At 43.2% G+C, this 20,825-nt stretch overlaps 1 protein-coding gene across 1 annotated transcript in view; it reads left to right on the top strand.

The window, feature by feature from the left end:
- dgkg (diacylglycerol kinase gamma) overlaps positions 1-20,825 on the top strand; it is a 580,221-nt gene that overhangs the window by 231,987 nt on the left and 327,409 nt on the right. The window contains exon 7 of the mRNA XM_033023568.1: positions 2,334-2,504. Within this exon, the coding sequence (XP_032879459.1) occupies positions 2,334-2,504 (171 nt within the window). The remainder of the gene's footprint in view (positions 1-2,333; positions 2,505-20,825) is intronic.

Raw genomic sequence — 20,825 nt, 5'->3', positions numbered from 1 at the left:
TAGAACTACTGCCTTGCAGCATCAAAGGCACGGGTTTGATCCCGGCTACGGGTGCTGTCTGTACAGAGTTTGTACGATCTCCCTGTGGCTGCGTGGGTTTTCTCCAAGATCTTCGGTTTCCTCCCACACTCCAAAGACGTACTGGTTTGCAGGTTAATTGGTCTGGTTATAAATGTAAAATTGTCCCTCGTGTGTGTAGGATATTTTTTCTATTTCCAGAAGTATTTTGTTGTCGTTTCAGGTATTTGGAGTAAATGCGTGAGTTAGTTTCACTCAAATAACCTTCCCACTGGTATAAAATCGAACCTTTTTTATTTTAGTAGCCACTTTCATATCTCATGAAATGTACATTTCGCAGTGTAAAGGAGAGCTCTCGCAAACATGACCTGACTACAAAGAGATCCCTCAATGAGGTTTAATCAAGTGATCCTACTCTGGACCCAAGACACAGAATGCTGGAGTAACTCAGCGGGTCAGGCAGCATCTGAAGAAGGGTCTCAACCCGAAACGTCCTCCATTCCTTCTCTCCAGAGATACTGCCTGTCCCGCTGAGTTACTCCAGCATATTGTGTCCATCTTCGGGTTGAAACCAGCATCTGCCGTTCCTTCCTTCACACTACACTGGACCATTTTGGGGGCTGATGTACCCTGAAATGTGAGGGAATCTACATGGAAATTGTATTCCAAAGTAGCTTTATTAAGAGCTTCAACTAAAGAATTATGAATCTTTTATTCAGTTTTACTCTGAGCTGACTGTCTTACTGTGTTACTCACTGGAGATTACATGTTCAGGGAGCTTAGTTCAATGACCCTTAACATAGATTCAGGGATCATGAGACACTATTAATGTGTGATCATTCAGTGAATGCAGGTGACTCTCTGCTGTCATGGTTTACCTATTTATGACGATATCATTCTGACATCAATCTTCACAATTTTTTTAATCAAAAAATGTATTAAATTATTTAAAATAATATTTACCACACAATATAACAAAACAGAACCCACCACCATAATACAAGACAAACAAATATACTAAATAAACTATTATACAACTATGTTGTATATATAGGAGCAGGGAGGTTCTACTGCAGTTGTACAGGGTCTTGGTGAGACCACACCTGGAGTATTGCGTACAGTTTTGGTCTCCTAATCTGAGGAAAGACATTCTTGCCATAGAGGGAGTACAGAGAAGGTTCACCAGACTGATTACTGGGATGTCAGGACTTTCGTATGAAGAAAGACTGGATAGATTTGGCTTGTACTCGCTAGAATTTAGGAGATTGAGGGGGGATCTTATAGAAACTTACAAAATTCTTAAGGGGTTGGACAGGCTAGTTGCAGGAAGATTGTTCCCGATGTTGGGGAAGTCCAGGACAAGGGGTCACAGCTTAAGGATACAGGGGAAATCCTTTAGGACCAAGATGAGAAAAACATTTTTCACACAGAGAGTGGTGAATCTCTGGAACTCTCTGCCACAGAAGGTAGTTGAGGCCAGTTCATTGGCTATATTTAAGAGGGAGGTAGATGTGGCCCTTGTGGCTAAAGGGATCAGGGGGTATGGAGAGAAGGCAGGTGCAGGATACTGAGTTGGATGATCAGCCATGATCATATTGAATGGCGGTGCAGGCTCGAAGGGCCGAATGGCCTACTCCTGCACCTGTTTTCTATGTTTCTATGTTACACTCCTTGTCAAGGATACATTCAACTCCCCACGGTGCCCAGCGGGCCCGGTAATCCCCCAGGGTGCCCGTGGACAGCGCGTGTTCTCTCTCTAACACCACCCGGGCGCGGGCGTAACCCCGGAAAAGGGGCAGGCAGCCGGCTCGGGCAGAGCCATCTTCCACCTGGCGCCGTGACACGCTGATGGCCAGCTTGGCCAGGCTTAATGTTCACTGCTAGTGGGATGAGCAGCTGGCACCGGTTAAAGACAGCCTGCTTCTCACAAAATGAACGTGCGCAGAGACCAGGGCAGGTACTGCAGGGCAGCCTGCAAGTGAAGTGAAGAATGATTATGTTTCGTATGTACCTACAATGGAACAATTGTCGTTGTGCGTCCTGACGCGTCAATTATGTCGCATAAATGACGTGCAAATGACGCCCAAGTGGGACATGCCCTTAAGTCCTTGAGTTCCACGCATCACATTGTACTATGTCAGCGACTTAATACAATTTAAATGGCTAAGCACGATCGCCAAAATAATTCAGCTCAATGTATGACAACCAAACAAAGTAACTATCTATCCTATCAATCCCCATCTTTTCCCAGCCCCTGCTCGAATCCCGCACTCCATATAAAACAGTAAGGTTAATTCTACCTTTTCATTTAACAGGTACAAAGAGTTTAGATAAGAAGATGAGTTTATCACTTCGGAAGAGTCACAGCCCTCTGAAGGCACCGGCTCACATGCTGCAGCCCCAGATGCCACAAGTGGTCTACCTAAAGGATATTGTTTGCTATCTGTCGCTGTTGGAGCGTGGAACAGCTGAGGATAAACTGGAATGTAAGTTAACCATTAACCTTTGTCAGAATCAGATATCTGGGCAGTTATTACTATGAGCGTTTGACAGCACTAGGCCTCTACTCGCTGGAGTTTAGAAGGTTGAGGGGGGACCTCATTGACACTTACAGAATAATGAAAGGCATAGATAGAGTGGATGCGGAGAGGATGTTTCCACTGGTGGGAGAGTCCAGGACCAGAGGTCATAGCTTCAGAATTAAAGGGCGATCTTATAGAAAGGAGGTGAGGAGGAACTTCTTTAGTCAGAGGGTAGTTAATCTGTGGAATTCATTGCCACAGAACGCTGTGGAGGCCAAGTCAGTAGATATCTTTAAGGCAGAGATAAACAAATTCTTGATTAGAACGGGTGTCAAGGGTTATGGGAAGACGGCAGGAAAATTGGATTAGGAGGCAGAATGGTGGAGTAGACTGGATGGGCCAAATGGCCTAATTCTACTATAATATGTGAACTGTGATTTAATTTCAGAAAGAAAAAATCGGTAATTTTCCATGTTGCAATCATATCAGTTTCAATTTCAGTTCAGTGTATTGATACGTGTACTGAAGTCCAGTGAAAAGCTTTTGTTGAGTGCTATCCAGTCAGCGGTAAGACAATGCATGGTTACAATCGAGCCATTCACTGTGTATAGATACATGATAAGGGAATAATGTTTAGTGCAAGGTAAAGCCAGCAAAGTCCGTTCAAGGATAGTCCGAGGGTCACCAGTGAGGTAGATAGTAGTTCAGCACTGCTCTCTGGTTGTGGTAGGATGATTCAGTTGCCTGATAACAGCGGGAAGAAATTGTCCTTGAATCTGGAGGTGTGTGTTTTCACACTTCTATATCCCTTGTCCGATAGGATAGGGTAGGAGAGGGAGTGACCAGGGTGCGACTGGTCCTTGATTATGCTGCTGGCCTGCCAAGGCAACGTGAGGTATAAATGGAGTCAATAGAAGGGGGGTTGGTTTGTGTGATGGTCTGGGCTTGCAATTCACTGCAATTTGCAGTTTAACGGTAGCCAGTTTTATCAAAGGGCTTCTATATCCAAAAGTATTGATTACAGGAAGAAAATAGGCGGAACAACACCTCATATTTCGCTGGGGCAGCTTACACCCCAGAGGTATGAATATCGACTTATCTAACTTCAAGTAACCCTTGCCTTCCCTCTCTTTCCATCCCTCCCCCTTCCCAGTTCTCCAACTAGTATGACTGTCCTCATTTATATTTTATCTCTGTTTGCTTTGTTGTTACCTTCTCCTAGCTATCAATAATCTATTCTACATTTCCCTTGATCTCCACCCCCTTTATCTCGTATTCACACCTTACACTTCCTTATCTCCGTATCCCCACCTTCCTCTGACAGTCTGAAGAAGGGTCTTGACCCGAAACGTCACCCATTCCATCTCCCCAGAGATGCTGCCTGTCCCGCTGAGTTACTCCTGTGTTTTGGGTCTGTCAGAACATAGACCTTGCCTGGAATGATTGTAGGAAGATAGGCCTTGCCTGGGCTGATAGAATATTGGCGTTGGCTGGGAAGATTGTTAGAGCCCAGACCTAGATGAATGAGTTCAACATTTTATTTTAAAAATAATATGTTTCTACCATCAACACTCTCATCATTACTTATTTGGGTAATTTGAATTATGAGCTGTAACATTATGGTTTCCCCTTGGTGATATTTGTATTTGCACGGATTACAATATTTTACTGGCCATCCAAAATGACCTTATGAAATCAGATCATGAAATGTCCAAATAATTCTGGATTTATGAAGATTTATGAATCGTCTTTTCTCCAGTCTGCTGGCTGGAACTATTCAGAAACGACGAATTGCCCTTTTCCAGACATGTTTGGCAAGAATAAGCTAATATGAATACTTAAATAGAAACAAGACGTCAAATGACAGTTTAATGATAAATTCTGCTCTATTTTAAAACTGAGGCTCATAAACTCACTGCTATAAACTCCATATTCTCTTCGAAAGCATTTCATCAAATAACTGCTGTGAATGTTTTGAAATCTGTCCTCTAAATCTATTATGACAATTATTCAGGAGCATGTTGATTTACGCATGAAACTATGCTTCAGTGCCCTGATTTTACGAATCCCTTGAAGTCTATTAACTTCATATTGATAGAATAACCTCATCATTTACATTTATGCTGCCAAAAAACAACTTCCTAAATACAATTTTAGCTGTCATGTACAATGATTTATTTTACAGTCAAACACTAATTCAGAACATTCAAGGAGATAAAATTAACAACAATTAATGTAAGCATTGAGTAATAAAGAAAGATTTTAAATATAAGCTAATTTTGATGAATGGAAGAATTTTGGGATAAAGTGAACCCCGCGGGCTTAGGAAATAGCGAGGCAGTTGGGTTTATAACATTGGAAAATAACACTTGGATTATAATTCTCCATTGGATCATTACAATATGGCAGAAAGGAACGGTTTTAAAGAGTGTTGTTATTTACTCTGGTTGACACGAAGAAGAAGAAGTGACCCGAAACGTCACCCATTCCTTCTCTCCAGAGATGCTGCCTGTCCCGCTGAGTTACTCCAGCATTTTGTGTCTATCTAGTTACTAACTTTGCTAGTTTCATAGTGTTTCAATTAACCAAGACTTTTTTTTTGCCTTACATGAAACATAATCAAAATATGACCAGCAATTGCCTCCCCTGAAACAGAGAAAAAAAGAAATGTCAATGATCATGAGGATTTTAAACTCAAATAATTGTAATATAATGCTGAGAACTGATGTTGCTACTATTGAATCCTGTTACGATTTCTATGCATCAACTCACAAGCTCTGCTATTGAACGATCAAAGGGAGTTTTGATCATTTCAACAGTTAGTTTCCTGCACTTAATACTTTCTTTGAAGAAAGGGAGATTTTGCAAATGATCTGATAAGCCTTTCTACTGAACATGTTATGAAAATCTTCGGCATTTGTGGAAAGCCATGCACATTGTCCTTGTATTACTAACCTCAGAACAAAGCCATTGGAATGACTGGCCATGATCTATATGGTGGTGGCCTCATATCATTGACTTTGGTGAACTGCAATTGCACCAATAGTCCACTGAAAATAGTGAGATAGCACTGGCTCTCACTTTCTTCCCTTCTTACTCTGGCTGACCTCTGTATTTTAAGCTTGCGTTGGATTTATTTAATTGACATGTTTTTATGTTGCACTTCAGCTGTTTAATATGGAGGCAGTTTTAGTTTTAGAGATACAGCGCGGAAACAGGCCCTTCGGCCCCCGAGTCCGCATCAACCAGCGATCCCCGCACATTAACATCACCATAGGGACAATTTTTACCCTTATACCAAGACAATTGGCCTACAAACCTGTATTCATCTGTGGAGTACAGGGATGTTCGATGGACAACCGCAGTCCTTGCTTGAATGATCGAGGGCTCATGGATACTATATGTTGCAAAAACCCATCACCATGTTCTGTTGTAAGTACTGTACTTCAGTTACGCTGTAACCAGCATTTAGTTAAATGTTTTGTGTAAAGTAGTTATATCCAATATATGCACAAGGATTCTAATGGTGACTAGTATTCTGGCATGATTTGAGTATATCTCGCACCTTGGATGTTAGGTCTGGAGGTGAGTTGACTTACTGCCACAAGAAGTGAAATTGTTATGTTGTGTTTTTTACTTTCAATTTGCTGTAACCTTTGGCCAGATGTAAAGTTACAGCAGCATTGGGAACAACATTGAGATTGATGACAAGAACCCAAATTAAAATATGCACACTGATATTTAGACAGTAGCATCGCACTGAACTGACACCCATTTCATGCCTGACCATATTGGCTTGCCCTGTGGACTGCTTGCACTGATGGCAGGGAAAAACAAGAAGTTGGAGAGGTATATTACTAGAGAGTACCCCGGTGGCTGTACAACTTGAAAATAAGTACTCCTGTTTGAGTACTGTTGGGGGGGACAGCCTACCTGGGAGTAGCAACAGCGGCTGGGCCTCCGGTACAGAGGCCGGCCCTGTTGCTCAGAAGGGTAAGGAAAGGATTTGAGTATAGGAGCAGGGAGGTTCTACTGCAGTTGTACAGGGTCTTGGTGAGACCACACCTGGAGTATTGCGTACAGTTTTGGTCTCCTAATCTGAGGAAAGACATTCTTGCCATAGAGGGAGTACAGAGAAGGTTCACCAGACTGATTCCTGGGATGTCAGGACTTTCATATGAAGAAGGACTGGATAGACTCGGTTTGTACTCGCTAGAATTTAGAAGATTGAGGGGGGATCTTATAGAAACTTACAAAATTCTTAAGGGGTTGGACAGGCTAGATGCAGGAAGATTGTTCCCGATGTTGGGGAAGTCCAGAACAAGGGGTCACAGTTTAAGGATAAGGGGGAAATCTTTTAGGACCGAGATGAGGAAAACATTTTTCACACAGAGAGTGGTGAATCTCTGGAACTCTCTGCCACAGAAGGTAGTTGAGGCCAGTTCATTGGCTATATTTAAGAGGGAGTTAGATGTGGCCCTTGTGGCTAAAGGGATCAGGGGGTATGGAGAGGAGGCAGGTACAGGATACTGAGTTGGATGATCAGCCATGATCATATTGAATGGCGGTGCAGGCTCGAAGGGCCGAATGGCCTACTCCTGCACCTATTTTCTATGTTTCTATGTTTCTATGAAAGGAAGAGGAGGACAATAGTAATAGGGGACTCTATAGTTAGGGGGTCAAACAGACGATTCTGTGGACGCAGTCGGGAGACCCGGATGGTAGTTTGCCTCCCTGGTGCCAGGGTCAGGGATGTGTCTGAACGTGTCCAAGATATCCTGAAATGGGAGGGAGAGGAGCCCGAGGTCGTGGTACATATAGGTACCAATGAAATAGGTAGAAAAAGAGAAGAGGTCCTGAAAGGAGAATTTAGGGAGTTAGGAGTAGAGTTAAAGAGAAGGACTGCAAAGGTAACAATCTCGGGATTACTGCCTGTGCCACGCGACAGTGAGAGTAGGAATGGAGCGAGGTGGAGGATAAATGAGTGGATGAGGGACTGGTACAGAGGGCAGGGATTCAAGTTTTTGGATCATTGGGACCTCTTTTGGGGAAGGTGTGACCTGTACAGAAAGGATGGGTTGCACTTGAACCCGAGGGGGACCAATATCCTGGCGGGGAGATTTGCAAAGGCTACTGAGGAGACTTTAAACTAGAATGGTTGGGGGGAGGGACTCAAATAGGGAAAGCTAGCAGTCAGTGTGTGAAGCAGGAGGCAGAGAATGGTAGCACTCTGACACAAAATGTAGGAGAGAAAGAAGAAAAAGATAATAAACAGAGAATAAGAGAGGGTGGGTTTCTTAAATGTGTATATTTTAATGCTAGGAGCATTGTAAGAAAGGTGGATGAACTTAGAGCCTGGATTGACACCTGGAAGTATGATGTTGTGGCGATCAGTGAAACATGGTTGCAGGAGGGCTGTGATTGGAAACTAAATATTCCAGGATTTCGTTGCTTCAGGTGAGATAGAATTGGAGGGGCAAGAGGTGGAGGTGTTGCATTGCTTATCAGGGAAGATATTACAGCAGTGCTTTGGCAGGATAGATTAGAGGGCTCATCTAGGGATGCTATTTGGGTGGAACTGAGAAATGGGAAAGGGGTAGCAACACTTATAGGGGTGTATTATAGACCGCCTAATGGGGAGCAAGAATTAGAAGAGCAAATATGTAATGAGATTGCAGATATTAGTAGTAAGCACAAGGCAGTGATTGTGGGAGATTTCAATTTTCCACACATAGACTGGGAAACACATTCTGTAAATGGGCTGGATGGTTTGGAGTTTGTAAAATGTGTGCAGGATAGTTTTTTACAGCAATACATAGAAGTACCTACTAGAGAAGGGGCAGTGCTGGACCTCCTGTTAGGAAATGAGACATGTCAGGTGGCAGAGGTATGTGTTGGGGAACACTTCGGGTCCAGTGATCACAATACCATTAGTTTCAATATAATTATGGAGAGGGTCAGAACTGGACCTCGGGTTGAGATTTTTGATTGGAGAAAGGCTAACTTTGAGGAGATGCGAAAGGATTAAAAAGGAGTGAATTGGGACATTTTGTTTGATGGGAAGAATGTGGAGGAGAAATGGAGGACATTTAATGATGCAATTTTAAGAGTCCAGAATCTTTATGTCCCTGTTCGGTTGAAAGGAAATAGTAAAAATTGGAAAGAGCCATGGTTTTCAAGGGAAATTGGACACTTGGTTCAGAAAAAGGGAGAGATTTACAATATTTATAGGCAGCATGGAGTAAATGAGGTGCTTGAGGAGTATAAAAAATGTAAAAAGAATCTTAAGAAAGAAATTAGAAAAGCTAAAAGAAGATATGAGGTTGCTTTGGCAAGTAAGGTGAAAGTAAATCCAAAGGGTTTCTACAGCTATATTAATAGCAAAAGGATAACGAGGGATAAAATTGGTCCATTAGAGAGTCAGAGTGGACAGCTATCTGCAGAGCCAAAAGAGATGGGGGAGATATTGAACAATTTCTTTTCTTCGGTATTCACCACGGAGAAGGATATTGAATTATGTGAGGTAAGGGAAACAAGGTAGAGTAGCTATGGAAACTATGAGATTCAAAGAAGAGGAAGTACTGACACTTTTGAAAAATATAAAAGTGGATAAGTCTCCAGGTCCGGACAGGATATTCCCTAGGACATTGAGGGAAGTTAATGTAGAAATAGCCGGGGCTATGACAGAAATATTTCAATTGTCATTAGAAACGGTAATAGTGCCGGAGGATTGGCGTACTGTGCATGTTGTTCCATTGTTTAAAAAGGGGTCTAAGAGTAAACCTAGCAATTATAGACCTGTTAGTTTGACGTCAGTGGTGGGCAAATTAATGGAAAGGATACTTAGAGATAATATATATAAGCATCTGGATAAACAGGGTCTGATTAGGAACAGTCAACATGGATTTGTGCCTGGAAGGTCATGTTTGACTAATCTTCTTGAATTTTTTGAAGAGGTTACTCGGGAAATTGATGAGGGTAAAGCAGTGGATGTTGTCTATATGGACTTCAGTAAGGCCTTTGACAAGGTTCCTCACGGAAGGTTGGTTAAGAAGGTTCAATTGTTGGGTATTAATGGTGGAGTTGCAAGATGGATTCAACAGTGGCTGAATGGGAGATGCCAGAGAGTAATGGTGGATGGCTGTTTGTCAGGTTGGAGGCCGGTGACTAGTGGGGTGCCACAGGGATCTGTGTTGGGTCCACTGTTGTTTGTCATGTACATCAATGATCTGGATGATGGTGTGGTAAATTGGATTAGTAAGTATGCAGATGATACTAAGATTGGTGGGGTTGTGGATAATGAAGTAGATTTTCAAAGTCTACAGAGAGATTTAGGCCATTTGGAAGAGTGGGCTGAAAGATGGCAGATGGGGTTTAATGCTGATAAGTGTGAGGTGCTACATCTTGGCAGGACAAATCAAAATAGGACTTACATGGTAAATGGTAGTGAGTCGAGGAATGCAGTTGAACAGAGGGATCTAGGAATAACTGTGCACAGTTCCCTGAAGGTGGAATCTCATGTAGATAAGGTGGTAAAGAAAGCTTTTGATGTGCTGGCCTTTATAAAGCAGAGCATTGAGTATAGAAGTTGTGATGTAATGTTAAAATTGTACAAGGCATTGGTGAGGCCAATTCTGGAGTATGGTGTACAATTTTGGTCGCCTAATTATAGAAAGGATGTCAACAAAATAGAGAGAGTACAGAAGAGATTTACTAGAATGTTGCCTGGGTTTCAGCAACTAAGTTACAGAGAAAGGTTGAACAAGTTAGGGCTTTATTCTTTGGAGCGCAGAAGGTTAAGGGGGGACTTCATAGAGGTCTTTAAAATGATGAGATGGATAGACAGAGTTGACGTGGATAAGCTTTTCCCATTGAGAGTAGGGAAGATTCAAACAAAAGGACATGATTTGAGAATTAAGGGACAGAAGTTTAGGGGTAACATGAGGGGGAACTTCTTTACTCAGAGAGTGGTAGCTGTGTGGAATGAGCTTCCAGTGGAAGTGGTGGAGGCAGGTTCGATTTTATCATTTAAAAATAAATTGGATAGGTATATGGACGGGAAAGGAATGGAGGGTTATGGTCTGAGTGCAGGTAGATGGGACTAGGGGAGAATAAGTGTTCGGCACGGACTAGAAGGGCCGAGTTGGCCTGTTTCCATGCTGTTATTGTTATATGTTATATGGTTATATTAGCTGCTCCATGCCAACTCCTCTGTAACAGCCTCCGACCACTGCTGGGGCAAAAGTAATAATTCATTTTCAATAACCTTTGCTTTCAATTTTTTATTTAGAATTTCTACAGATGTTTAAAGATGTTTTCCTTTCGATGTCACATCCAACTATTAAAAGAGTAGGAAGGAACTGCAGATGCTGGTTTACACTGAAGATAGACACAAACGCTGGAGTAACCCAGCGAGACGGGCAGCATCTCTCGAGAGAAGGAATGGGTGACGTTTCGGGTTGAGAGGATCTGAAGAAGGGTATCGACCCGAAACATCGCCCATCTCTTCTATCCAGAGATGCTGCCTGACCCACTGAGTTACTCCAGCATGTTGTATCTATCAACTATTAAAAGATGTTGGTTTCAAATATCTTTGCCCTTTCCACTTGTAAATATATTCAGATGGAAAAATCAATCTTATCTTTATGCATACAACCTTATTAAATGCACACCTGCCATGTAGAAAATAAATGTAGATGAGTATTAAATCTGATTGCAGTAAGGTGCCGGAGTAATCAACATGAGAATACCATGCTGTGAAGAAAGACAATAATTACAGCAAGTTACTGTAGAAGTTACAGTCGATCCCAGTTTCCAATCTGACTTGACACACCACTTAAAGAAGCTATTGATTGGAATTTTAAATATTACATGTATTAATACTATTATACAATCATTTTACTAATATTATATTATTAAGCACAAAATCTCTATCAATTAGAACTTCTTGCTCTTAGAAGTTTCTGCTGTCAGTAACTATTTTATTTCTGATGCTATTTATCAGATCTGCTGTGCTGGAAAAGATGAGTCCCTTTGAAGTTCTGTGCGTTTCTTTTTGTTTTTGTTGGTAGCCATGGGAACTTGAAAGATCAAACTTTACGTTATTTCCAACGTCTCAAAATTTATTTTGAATGGTCCTTTTTCCTCTTGTGATCATCACACACTAACCCTATCCCATACACACTAGGGACAACGGGGACATTTTTACATACTTCAGTAGAGATTTTCCTTGTGATTTCAAAAATCCAATCCCCTATAAATTTGGTCCATTATTTCCCGAGATATTTCTAAAATTTATAACCAAACTGACATTTTTTTTAAACATTAAGGTTGCCCAGCTGCTGACCTCACATTGCCTTTCCTCGTGCCCTCACTCTCTACCCCCACCCCCCTAGAAGCGCCTGTGAGTTGGGGGCTATGTGTCAGTAGATATGACGGTTATGGGGTAAAAGGAGCAAATTATTAATATTAATATAATATAAAGGGGGGTAGTTAGCGTGTGTGCGGGGGGGTAGTTAGTGTGTTTGTGAGGGTGGGTAGTGTGTGTGACACTGCATGCCGCCCCCCCGCAACCGTACATTGGGGGAACAGACCGAATGTGTCTGCACTTGGTCTAGTATACCTATAAAAGTCTCATCTTGAATGTGTGTTGTATGTGTGTTTGTATGTGTGTCTGTATTCTTTGTATATTCCTCAAAACGCTACGCCCTAGCGCTTACATTTTTACATATTCTGACAATTTTTGCCCTCCACTCCGTCATCAGGTTCACTTAAGATTTCATCCTATATTTCACAACTTATCGATGATTCAAGTTTTAAAAACAGGCAAAAAACGGTTCTCACACACAGCCTTTTTCCAGGAGTTTCCACTGATGATGTCACAATGCCACTCACAGTGCACCAATCTCAAGCTGCCGAGAGCGACAATTACATCACAAATGGGACGTTGCCAACGGTAACCGCAGCAGAAGGAGAGGTTGCCAAAGGCAGGTCCTATCAGAGGTGGGGGCAACGAGTGCCATTTGGCATCGGCCTCATGCCTGTCTGCTTCAAACAGATCTTGATCTGGGGGCCTCTAAAATTGAAATTGGCCTGGGCCTCAGTTCATCTCTGAGAGGGCCTGGCCAAAGCTGCCATAGAGGGAGAGAGTGAGAGGGAGAGAGGGACAGAGATAGAGAGAGGGGTGGAAAGTGTTGCACAGGGCCGGTTCATGGGCTCGTCGGCCGCCTGTATTTTCTGCGACGAGGTAGAGACCATGTTCCATGTTTATATGGTGTGTGTGAGGTTGCTGACCCTGTATGAATATCTGGAGGGGCTGCTCCTCAAGTTCTGGTTGCATTTTAGTTCCACGATCCTGGTGTTTGGACACAAGGGAGTGCCGATCGGGGGGGGGGGGGGGGGCGATCTTCCTGTCGGTTTGCTCCTGGGCCTGGCCAAGATGCCCATTCGTGGGTAACCCAGCGGGACAGGCAACATCTTTGGAGAGAAGGAATGGGTGACGTTTTGAGTCGAGATCCTTCTTCAGACCTGAAACGTCACCCATTCCTTCTCTCCAGAGATGCTGACTGTACTGCTCAGTTACTCCAGCATTTTGTGTCTATCTTCGGTGTAAACCAGCATCTGCAGTTCCTTCCTACACCAACCAATTAAAAATGTATTCATTTTCGTCAACCAACTCATGTCACTCATGCCTACTACTGGCAGCAAACAGTAGTCAATAAAGTCAGAGGACTTCAAAGCAAAAGACTGACATTGGATAAAGTGAAACTGTCTGTATCTGTTCTGGGAAGTCTGCAACAATGTGTTCCCTTGATTTGCTATTTTCACAGCTGCCACCAGATGGAGCTCTAAGACTACCAGCATGGTGTGTTGGAAGGAACTGCAGATGCTGGATTAAACCAAAGATAGACACAAAAAGCTGGAGTAACTTAGCGGGTCAGACAGCATCTCTGGAGAAAAGGAATAGGTGACGTTCTGGGTCGAGACCAGTCTGAAGAAGAGTTACTCCAGATTTTTGTGTCTATCTACCAGAGAGTGGGTCAGATTTAGAAGGATTCGCTGGTTAGAATCTCGACCCGAAACGTCACCTATTCCTTCTCACCAGAGATGCTGCCTGACCCGCTGAGTTACTCCAGCATTTTGTGTCAATCGTTGGTTAGAATTTCCCTTGTATTCTGGATGCTAAAATCAGTGCCACTGTGATCTGATGGCAGCATCGGATCGCAGCGAACACGGCAACCAACAAAGTATCTCCCCAACCAATTAGACTTAAAGCAAAGGTACACAAAATTGCTGGGGAAACTCAGCGGGTGCAGCAGCATCTATGGAGCGAAGGAAATAGGCGACGTTTCGGGCCGTAACCCTTCCTCAGACTTAAAGCAAGACTCTTGATGCTGAAGTGGCTGAGAGGAAAACAGTGTCTGCTCAGTCCGCATGGACAAACCTGATCTCCCGGTTGCTCAACACTTTAACTCCCCCCCCACCCATTCCCACACTGACCTTTCTGTCCTGGGCCTCCTCCATTGTCAGAGTGAGGCCCAGTACAAATTGGAGGAACAGCACCTCATATTTCACTTGGGTAGCTTACACCCCAGCGGTATGAATATTGACTTCTCCAACTTCAAGTAACCCTTATATCTCCTCTCTCTCCGGCCCTCCCCCATTCCGAGTCATCGTACTAGTTTTACTGACATCCTGTTGGATTCCCCTGCCTGTATATTCGTTATCACTAATCCCACAGCCAACAATGACCTATTGTCTGCTCCACATTTCTTTGATTATCATTGCTTTTTGCATATTTTCAATCATTTCACCTAAGTACTGTCCAAATCTCTCGTTCCCCTTTCCCCCTCTCGACCTGAAACGTCACCCATTCCTTTTTTCCAGAGGTTCTGCCTGTCCCGCTGAGTTACTCCAGCACTTTGTGTCTATCTTCAGTTTTAACCGGCACCTGCTGTTCCTCCCTAGCCATCTGGACGTTTCATCATCAGTTCGAAGATAAATATCACAAACAATTTTTCGTAGACAAAAATGCTGGAGGAACTCAGCGGGTGAGGCAGCATTTATGGAGAGAAGAAATAGGCGACGAGAGGGAATCTTATTGAAACATATAAGATTATTAAGGGTTTGGACACGCTAGAGGCAGGAAACAAGTTCCCGATGTTGGGGGAGTCCAGAACCAGGGGCCACAGTTTAAGAATAAGGGGTAAGCCATTTAGAACGGAGATGAGGAAACACTTTTTCACACAGAGAGTTGTGAGTGTGAAATTCTCTGCCTCAGAGAGCGGTGGAGGCCGGTTCTCTGGATACTTTCAAGAGAGAGCTAGATAGGGCTCTTAAAGATAGCAGAGTCAGGGAATATGGGGAGAAGGCAGGAAAGGGGTACTGATTGGGGATGATCAGCCATGATCACATTGAATGGTGGTGCTGGCTCGAAGGGCTGAATGGCCTATTCCTGCGCTTATTGTCTATTGTCTATTGTCTATTTTCTTCCTGCTTCTGAAATTTAAAACATTCTAGTTATCCTTCTCATGATAAAAAATCATTAGGGTTAGGAGGGAGAGATAGATCAGCCATGATTGAATGGCGGAGTAGACTTGATGGGCCGAATGTCTTAAATCTACTATTCCTTATGACCTTGTGATCATTAACCTGATATATTAACAACATGAACCACACAGATTCAAGAACAGCTTCTCCACTCTTATCAGGCGTCTGAAACACCCTCGCATTTGCTGAGGATAAATTGTCGATCTTCCAATCTACCTTGCACTTTTCTTTTACATCCACTTTCTCTGTGGCTGTAGCATTTTATTCTGCTCTGTTTATTTTCTCTTTTTCTCTACCTGATGTACTTGTTATGGTATGGGTTAGCACACAAAACAATGTTTTTCACTATCTCTCAGCATACTGGACAATAATCACCTAATACCAATGCCAACTTTGCTTCAAACTTCTGCCGGTTTTCTTAATTAGACGCGAGCCACTGCTAGGCTGCTTGAATGACAGCTACTGTGTGTAGACACCTCAGAGGTGTCTGGAGGTAGCCACTCTGCAAGTTGACCAACCAGCAGTACGTGCAATCTGAGTGCAAACAATGGGCTTCTCATTGTGGTGAATCTCTGGAACTCCCTGCCACAGAGGGTAGTCGAGGCCAGTTCATTGGCTATATTTAAGAGGGAGTTAGATCTGGCCCTTGTGGCTAAGGGGATCAGAGGGTATGGAGAGAAGGCAGGTACGGGATACTGAGTTGGATGATCAGCCATGATCATATTGAATGGCGGTGCAGGCTCGAAGGGCCGAATGGCCTACTCCTGCACCTAATTTCTATGTTTCTATGTTTCTATGTTTCTCACATTTTTCGATATATATGATTAACCATAATAAATAATGCTCAACTTTTATAGCCATTTAGATGATGATCAATAAACCTGACCAGGCATAAGTGTACGTAAGTGACTTATGAAATAATGTTATGCAGTAGGCAAATAGCATGTGCGGAGAAGTTGTGTGTTGTCAACTTTTCCAGTGAAAACAGGACTTGTTCATCCGTCAAACTGACAAGTTAAACACAAGAATCTTTTTACAGATAAATTCATAGAATATGATCCAGACTCTGGTGTGGGGGGTGGCACTGCCTTGTTTGTGCTTGTGGCTCTTTGATTAATGTGGCTGGATAGATTTACAGCAACTGTGCCCGATGCTGCACTGTGTGGACACTTAGAATGGATCAGGAATTCCAGTTCATGTTGCCCACTAACCTCAACAAGTTGCTATAAACCATTCACTCTCTAATGTGGGAGAGCGATGACAGGCTGGCACATTCAGGCCATGTTCAGCCGTCGTAGTAAAAGCAGGTGGTGTGCTTGTTAAACTTCCTGTAGAACCCAAGCCGTGTGCACAACAGCCTTCGCCTGTTGACTCAGAAGATTTATATGTTCCAAGGCCTACATTAATATCTTGAATGAATATGCGTGCTAGGAATTACTGACTTGAGAAAGGAAACAGTTTTAAGACAAAATGGGAAGAATATTTTGCATTCACTGTTAAGAATGACCATTTACTCTGAATCACTTGTTCACTAAAAAGAACAAAGAGCTTGAAATATTACTCCAAACCAATCATAGTTTAGATTACATATTCTAGTAACTATCCAGTGTAGACAGAATGCCAGAGGGCATTCATTTCCGTTTTAAATCCGGAAGTTTATAAAGAACCAAAGTTATTTTTGATATTTTGTGGATTATCGCTTGTGCCAAAATCATTTTTCTGCCAGAATTTGTTGCGAAGAAAATTGCAAAAGTGGTTGCAGTTTGAGATCAAAATAACAACATTTCAGTATCACGGATAATTAGTAGCCAAGGAAAGGTGACAACGAAGTATACAGGGCCCTCCATAATGTTTGGGACAAAGACCCATCAGTTATTTATTCATTCGCCTCTGTACTCCACAATTTGAGATTTTTAATAGAAAAAATCACATGTGGTTAAAGTGCACATTGTCAGATTTTAATAGAGGCCATTTTTATACCTTTTAAGTTTCACCATGTAGAAATTACAGCTGTGTTTATACATAGTCCCCCCCATTTCAGGACACCATAATGTTTGGGACACATGGCTTCACAGGTGTTTGTAATTGCTCAGGTGTGTTTAAATGCCTCCTTAATGCAGGTATAAGAGAGATCTCAGCACCTAGTCTTTCCTCCAGTCTTTCCATCACCTTTGGAAACTTTTGTTGCTGTTTATCAACATGAGGACCAAAGTTGTGCCAATGAAACTCAAAGACGCCATTATGAGAATGAGAAACAAGAATAAAACTGTTAGGCATCAACCAAACCTTAGGCTTACCAAAATCAACTGTTTGGATCATCATTAAGAAGAAAGAGAGCACTGGTGAGCTCACTAATCGCAAAGGCACTAGCAGGCCAAGGAAGACCTCCACAGCTGATGACAGAAGAATTCTCTCTATAATAAAGAAAAATCCCCAAACACCTGCCCGACAGATCAGAAACACTCTTCAGGTGGGGATTTGTCAATGACCACTGTCCACAGAAGATTTAATGAACAGAAATACAGAGGCTACACTGCAAGATGCAAACCACTGGTTAGCCGCAAAAATAGAATGGCCAGGTTACAGTTTGCCAAGAAGCACTTAAAAGAGCAACCACAGTTCTGGAAAAAGGTCTTGTGGACAGATGAGCCGAAGATTAACTTATATCAGAGTGATGGCAAGAGCAAAGTATGGAGGAGAGAAGGAACTGCCCAATATCCAAAGCATACCACCTCATCTGTGAAACACGGTGGTGGGGGTGTTATGGCCTGGGCATGTATGGCTGCTGAAGCTACTGGCTCACTGATCTTCATTGATGATACAACTGCTGATGGTAGTAGCATAATGAATTCTGAAGTGTATAGACACATCATATCTGCGCAAATTCAAACAAATGCCTCAAAACTCATTGGCTGGCGGTTCATTCTACAGCAAGACAATGATCCCAAACATACTGCTAAAGCAACAAAGGAGTTTCTCAAAGCTACAAAATTGTCAATTCTTGAGTGGCTGTGAATCGCCTGATCTGAACCCAATTGAGCATGTCTTTTATATGCTGAAGAGAAAACTGAAGGGGACTAGCCCCCAAAACAAGCATAAGCTAAAGATGGCTGCAATACAGGCCTGGCAGAGCATCACCAGAGAAGACACCCAGCAACTGGTGATGTCCATGAATCGCAGACTTCAAACAGTCATTGCATGCAAAGGACATGCAACAAAATACTAAACATGTCTACTTTCATTTACATGACATTGTTGTGTCCCAAACATTATGGTGCCCTGAAATGGGGGGACTATGTATAAACACTGTTATAATTTCTACTGGTGAAATCAAAATGTATAAAAATGGCCTTTATTAAAATCTGACAATGTGCACTTTAAGCACATGTGATTTTTTTTCTATTACAAATCTCAAATTGTGGTGTACAGAGGCAAATAAATAAATAATGGGTCTGTCCCAAACATTATGGAGGGCACTGTAATTAGGTCATTTAATCTGTTTTTCAAATATTCTCATGTGACATGTTATTTCAGTTGAGTTTAGTTTACAGTCATGTGTACTGAATTACAGTGAAAAGCTTCTTGTTCCGTGCTAACCAGTTAGCAGTAAGACAATACATGATTGCAATCAATACATTTACAGTGTATAGGTACATTATAATGGAATAACGTTTAGTGCAAGGTGAAGCCAGCAAAGCAGTCAAGGATAGTGCGAATGACATCAAAGAGGTAGATAGTAGTTCAGCTACTGTTATTGGGTGACAGAATATATTTTAGTATTTCAGCAATAGCTTTATCAATTTAGGGGTGGACAACACAGTGGTGCAGCATTAGTGTTACAGCTCCAGAGACCCAGGTTTAATCCTGACCACGGGTGCTGTCTGTACAGAGTTTGTTCGTACTCCCTGTGACCATGTAAGTTTTCTCCGCGTGCTAGGGTTTCCTCCTGATTAAATTTTATCTCTACATGCTTCATTGTCAACTTCCCCTAGCGAACAATGACCTATTCTACATTTTCCATGAGATTCGTCCCCTTTGATGCCTGTTTTCACACCTTACACTTCCATCTCTCTGTGTCTTCCTCTCCCCGACTCTCAGTCTGAAGAAGGGTCTTGACCTGAAATGTCACCCATTCCTTCTCTCCAGAGATGCTGCCTGTCCCGCTGAGTTACTCCAGCATTTTGTGTCTGTTCGTGATTATATTTCGATGGCATCCTTCCCTCTCCTACAATCACCCACAATTTCCTGGCAAAAAAAATGAAAATGTTTTGCAGCATGCATGAATCCCCGGAGAATAAGTGGAAAAAGTTTCATGGACACTTTTATTGACGTGATCAGTTCATAATTTCCAGCAAATCTGCCAAGTGATTTTGGCCACTTTGCAATGAATCGAGGTTTTACTAAAACAGCTTGGGATTGACTTTGTGTCCACTGCTATTCATACAGGGAACAAAATCCATACAATACACAATAGACAATAGTTTCAGGAGTCGGCCATTAGTCCCTTCGAGCCAGCACCGCCATTCAACGTGATCATGGCTGATCATCCCCAATCAGTACCCAGTTCCTGCCTTCTCCCCATATCCCCTGGCTCCGCTATTTTGAAGAGCCCTATCCAGCTCTCTCTTGAAAGCATCCAGAGAACTGGCCTCCACTGCCCTCTGAGGCAGAGAATTCCACAGACTCACCACTCTCTGTGAGAAAAAGTGTTTCCTCATCTCCGTTCTAAATGGCTTACTCCTTATTCTTAAACTGTGGCCCCTGGTTCTGGACTCCCCCAACATCGGGAACATGTTTCCTGCCTCTAGTGTGTCCAAGCCCTTAACAATTTTATATATTTCTATGAGATACCCTCTCATCCTTCTAAACTCCAGAGTGTACAAGCCCAGTCGCTTAATTCTCTCAGCATATGACAGTCCCGCTATCCCGGGGGCGCCGTCCTGTATTGTATGGCTGCCCAGCCTGCAGCTGTCCGTCTTTTCATCTCTTTTTTAAAATTTTTAGTTAGTTAAAGTGTTTTTGTTCTGGAGTTCAAGTCTTGTTTATGTGGGGGGAAGGGGGAAACTACCTTTCAGGGTCCCTACCTGGTCGGAGAGGCAGCTTTTCTCCGGGCTGCACCATCGACACGTCCTCGTGGCCTACCAGCGGGCCTGGAGCGGCGTTTCCTGAGGGGACCGCCCTGAACCTTGGCTTCGGCGGCGGCATAGCGCTGGAGCGCTATTGAGGAGCGGGCGATGCCTTGCCCGGGTCGCCGCGCTGGAGCTCCAGTGAGCTGAAGACTGCCAAGTAAAAACATCGCGGAGCTGCGGGTCTGCGGAGCGGCCAGCTGCGGGCGGCGGCGCTGAACTTTTCATCGGGAGCCTGGGATCTCGCGTCGAGATCGCCAATAGTGGAGCTCCATCCGGCGCGGCCTTGATGGCTTCGGAAGCCGCGGTCTCGAGTAAGGAGGCGACCGTTCCAGGTGTCCAAGCCGCTGAGAGGATTCTCCCGACGCCGGAGCACCATCACCCGGCGAGAACGGCCTGGAACATCGGGCCTCCGTAGCGGCGACTGCGGAGGCCTCAATAGGCCTGACTATGGGTGGACATGGGGATGGGATTGGACTTAGTGCCTTCCCTCATAATGGGAACCATTGTGGGGGGATGTTTTTTATGTTAAAGTTCTTTATTATTGTCATGTTTGTATTCTTTTTTTATGTGCTGCATTGGCAACAAGCATTTCACTACACCTAGGTGT

Source organism: Amblyraja radiata, chromosome 7 (genome assembly GCF_010909765.2).
Source record: "Amblyraja radiata isolate CabotCenter1 chromosome 7, sAmbRad1.1.pri, whole genome shotgun sequence".
Taxonomy (NCBI): domain Eukaryota; kingdom Metazoa; phylum Chordata; class Chondrichthyes; order Rajiformes; family Rajidae; genus Amblyraja; species Amblyraja radiata.
Note: the sequence above shows the minus strand (reverse complement) of the source record. Positions and strands in the feature narration are given on the sequence as shown.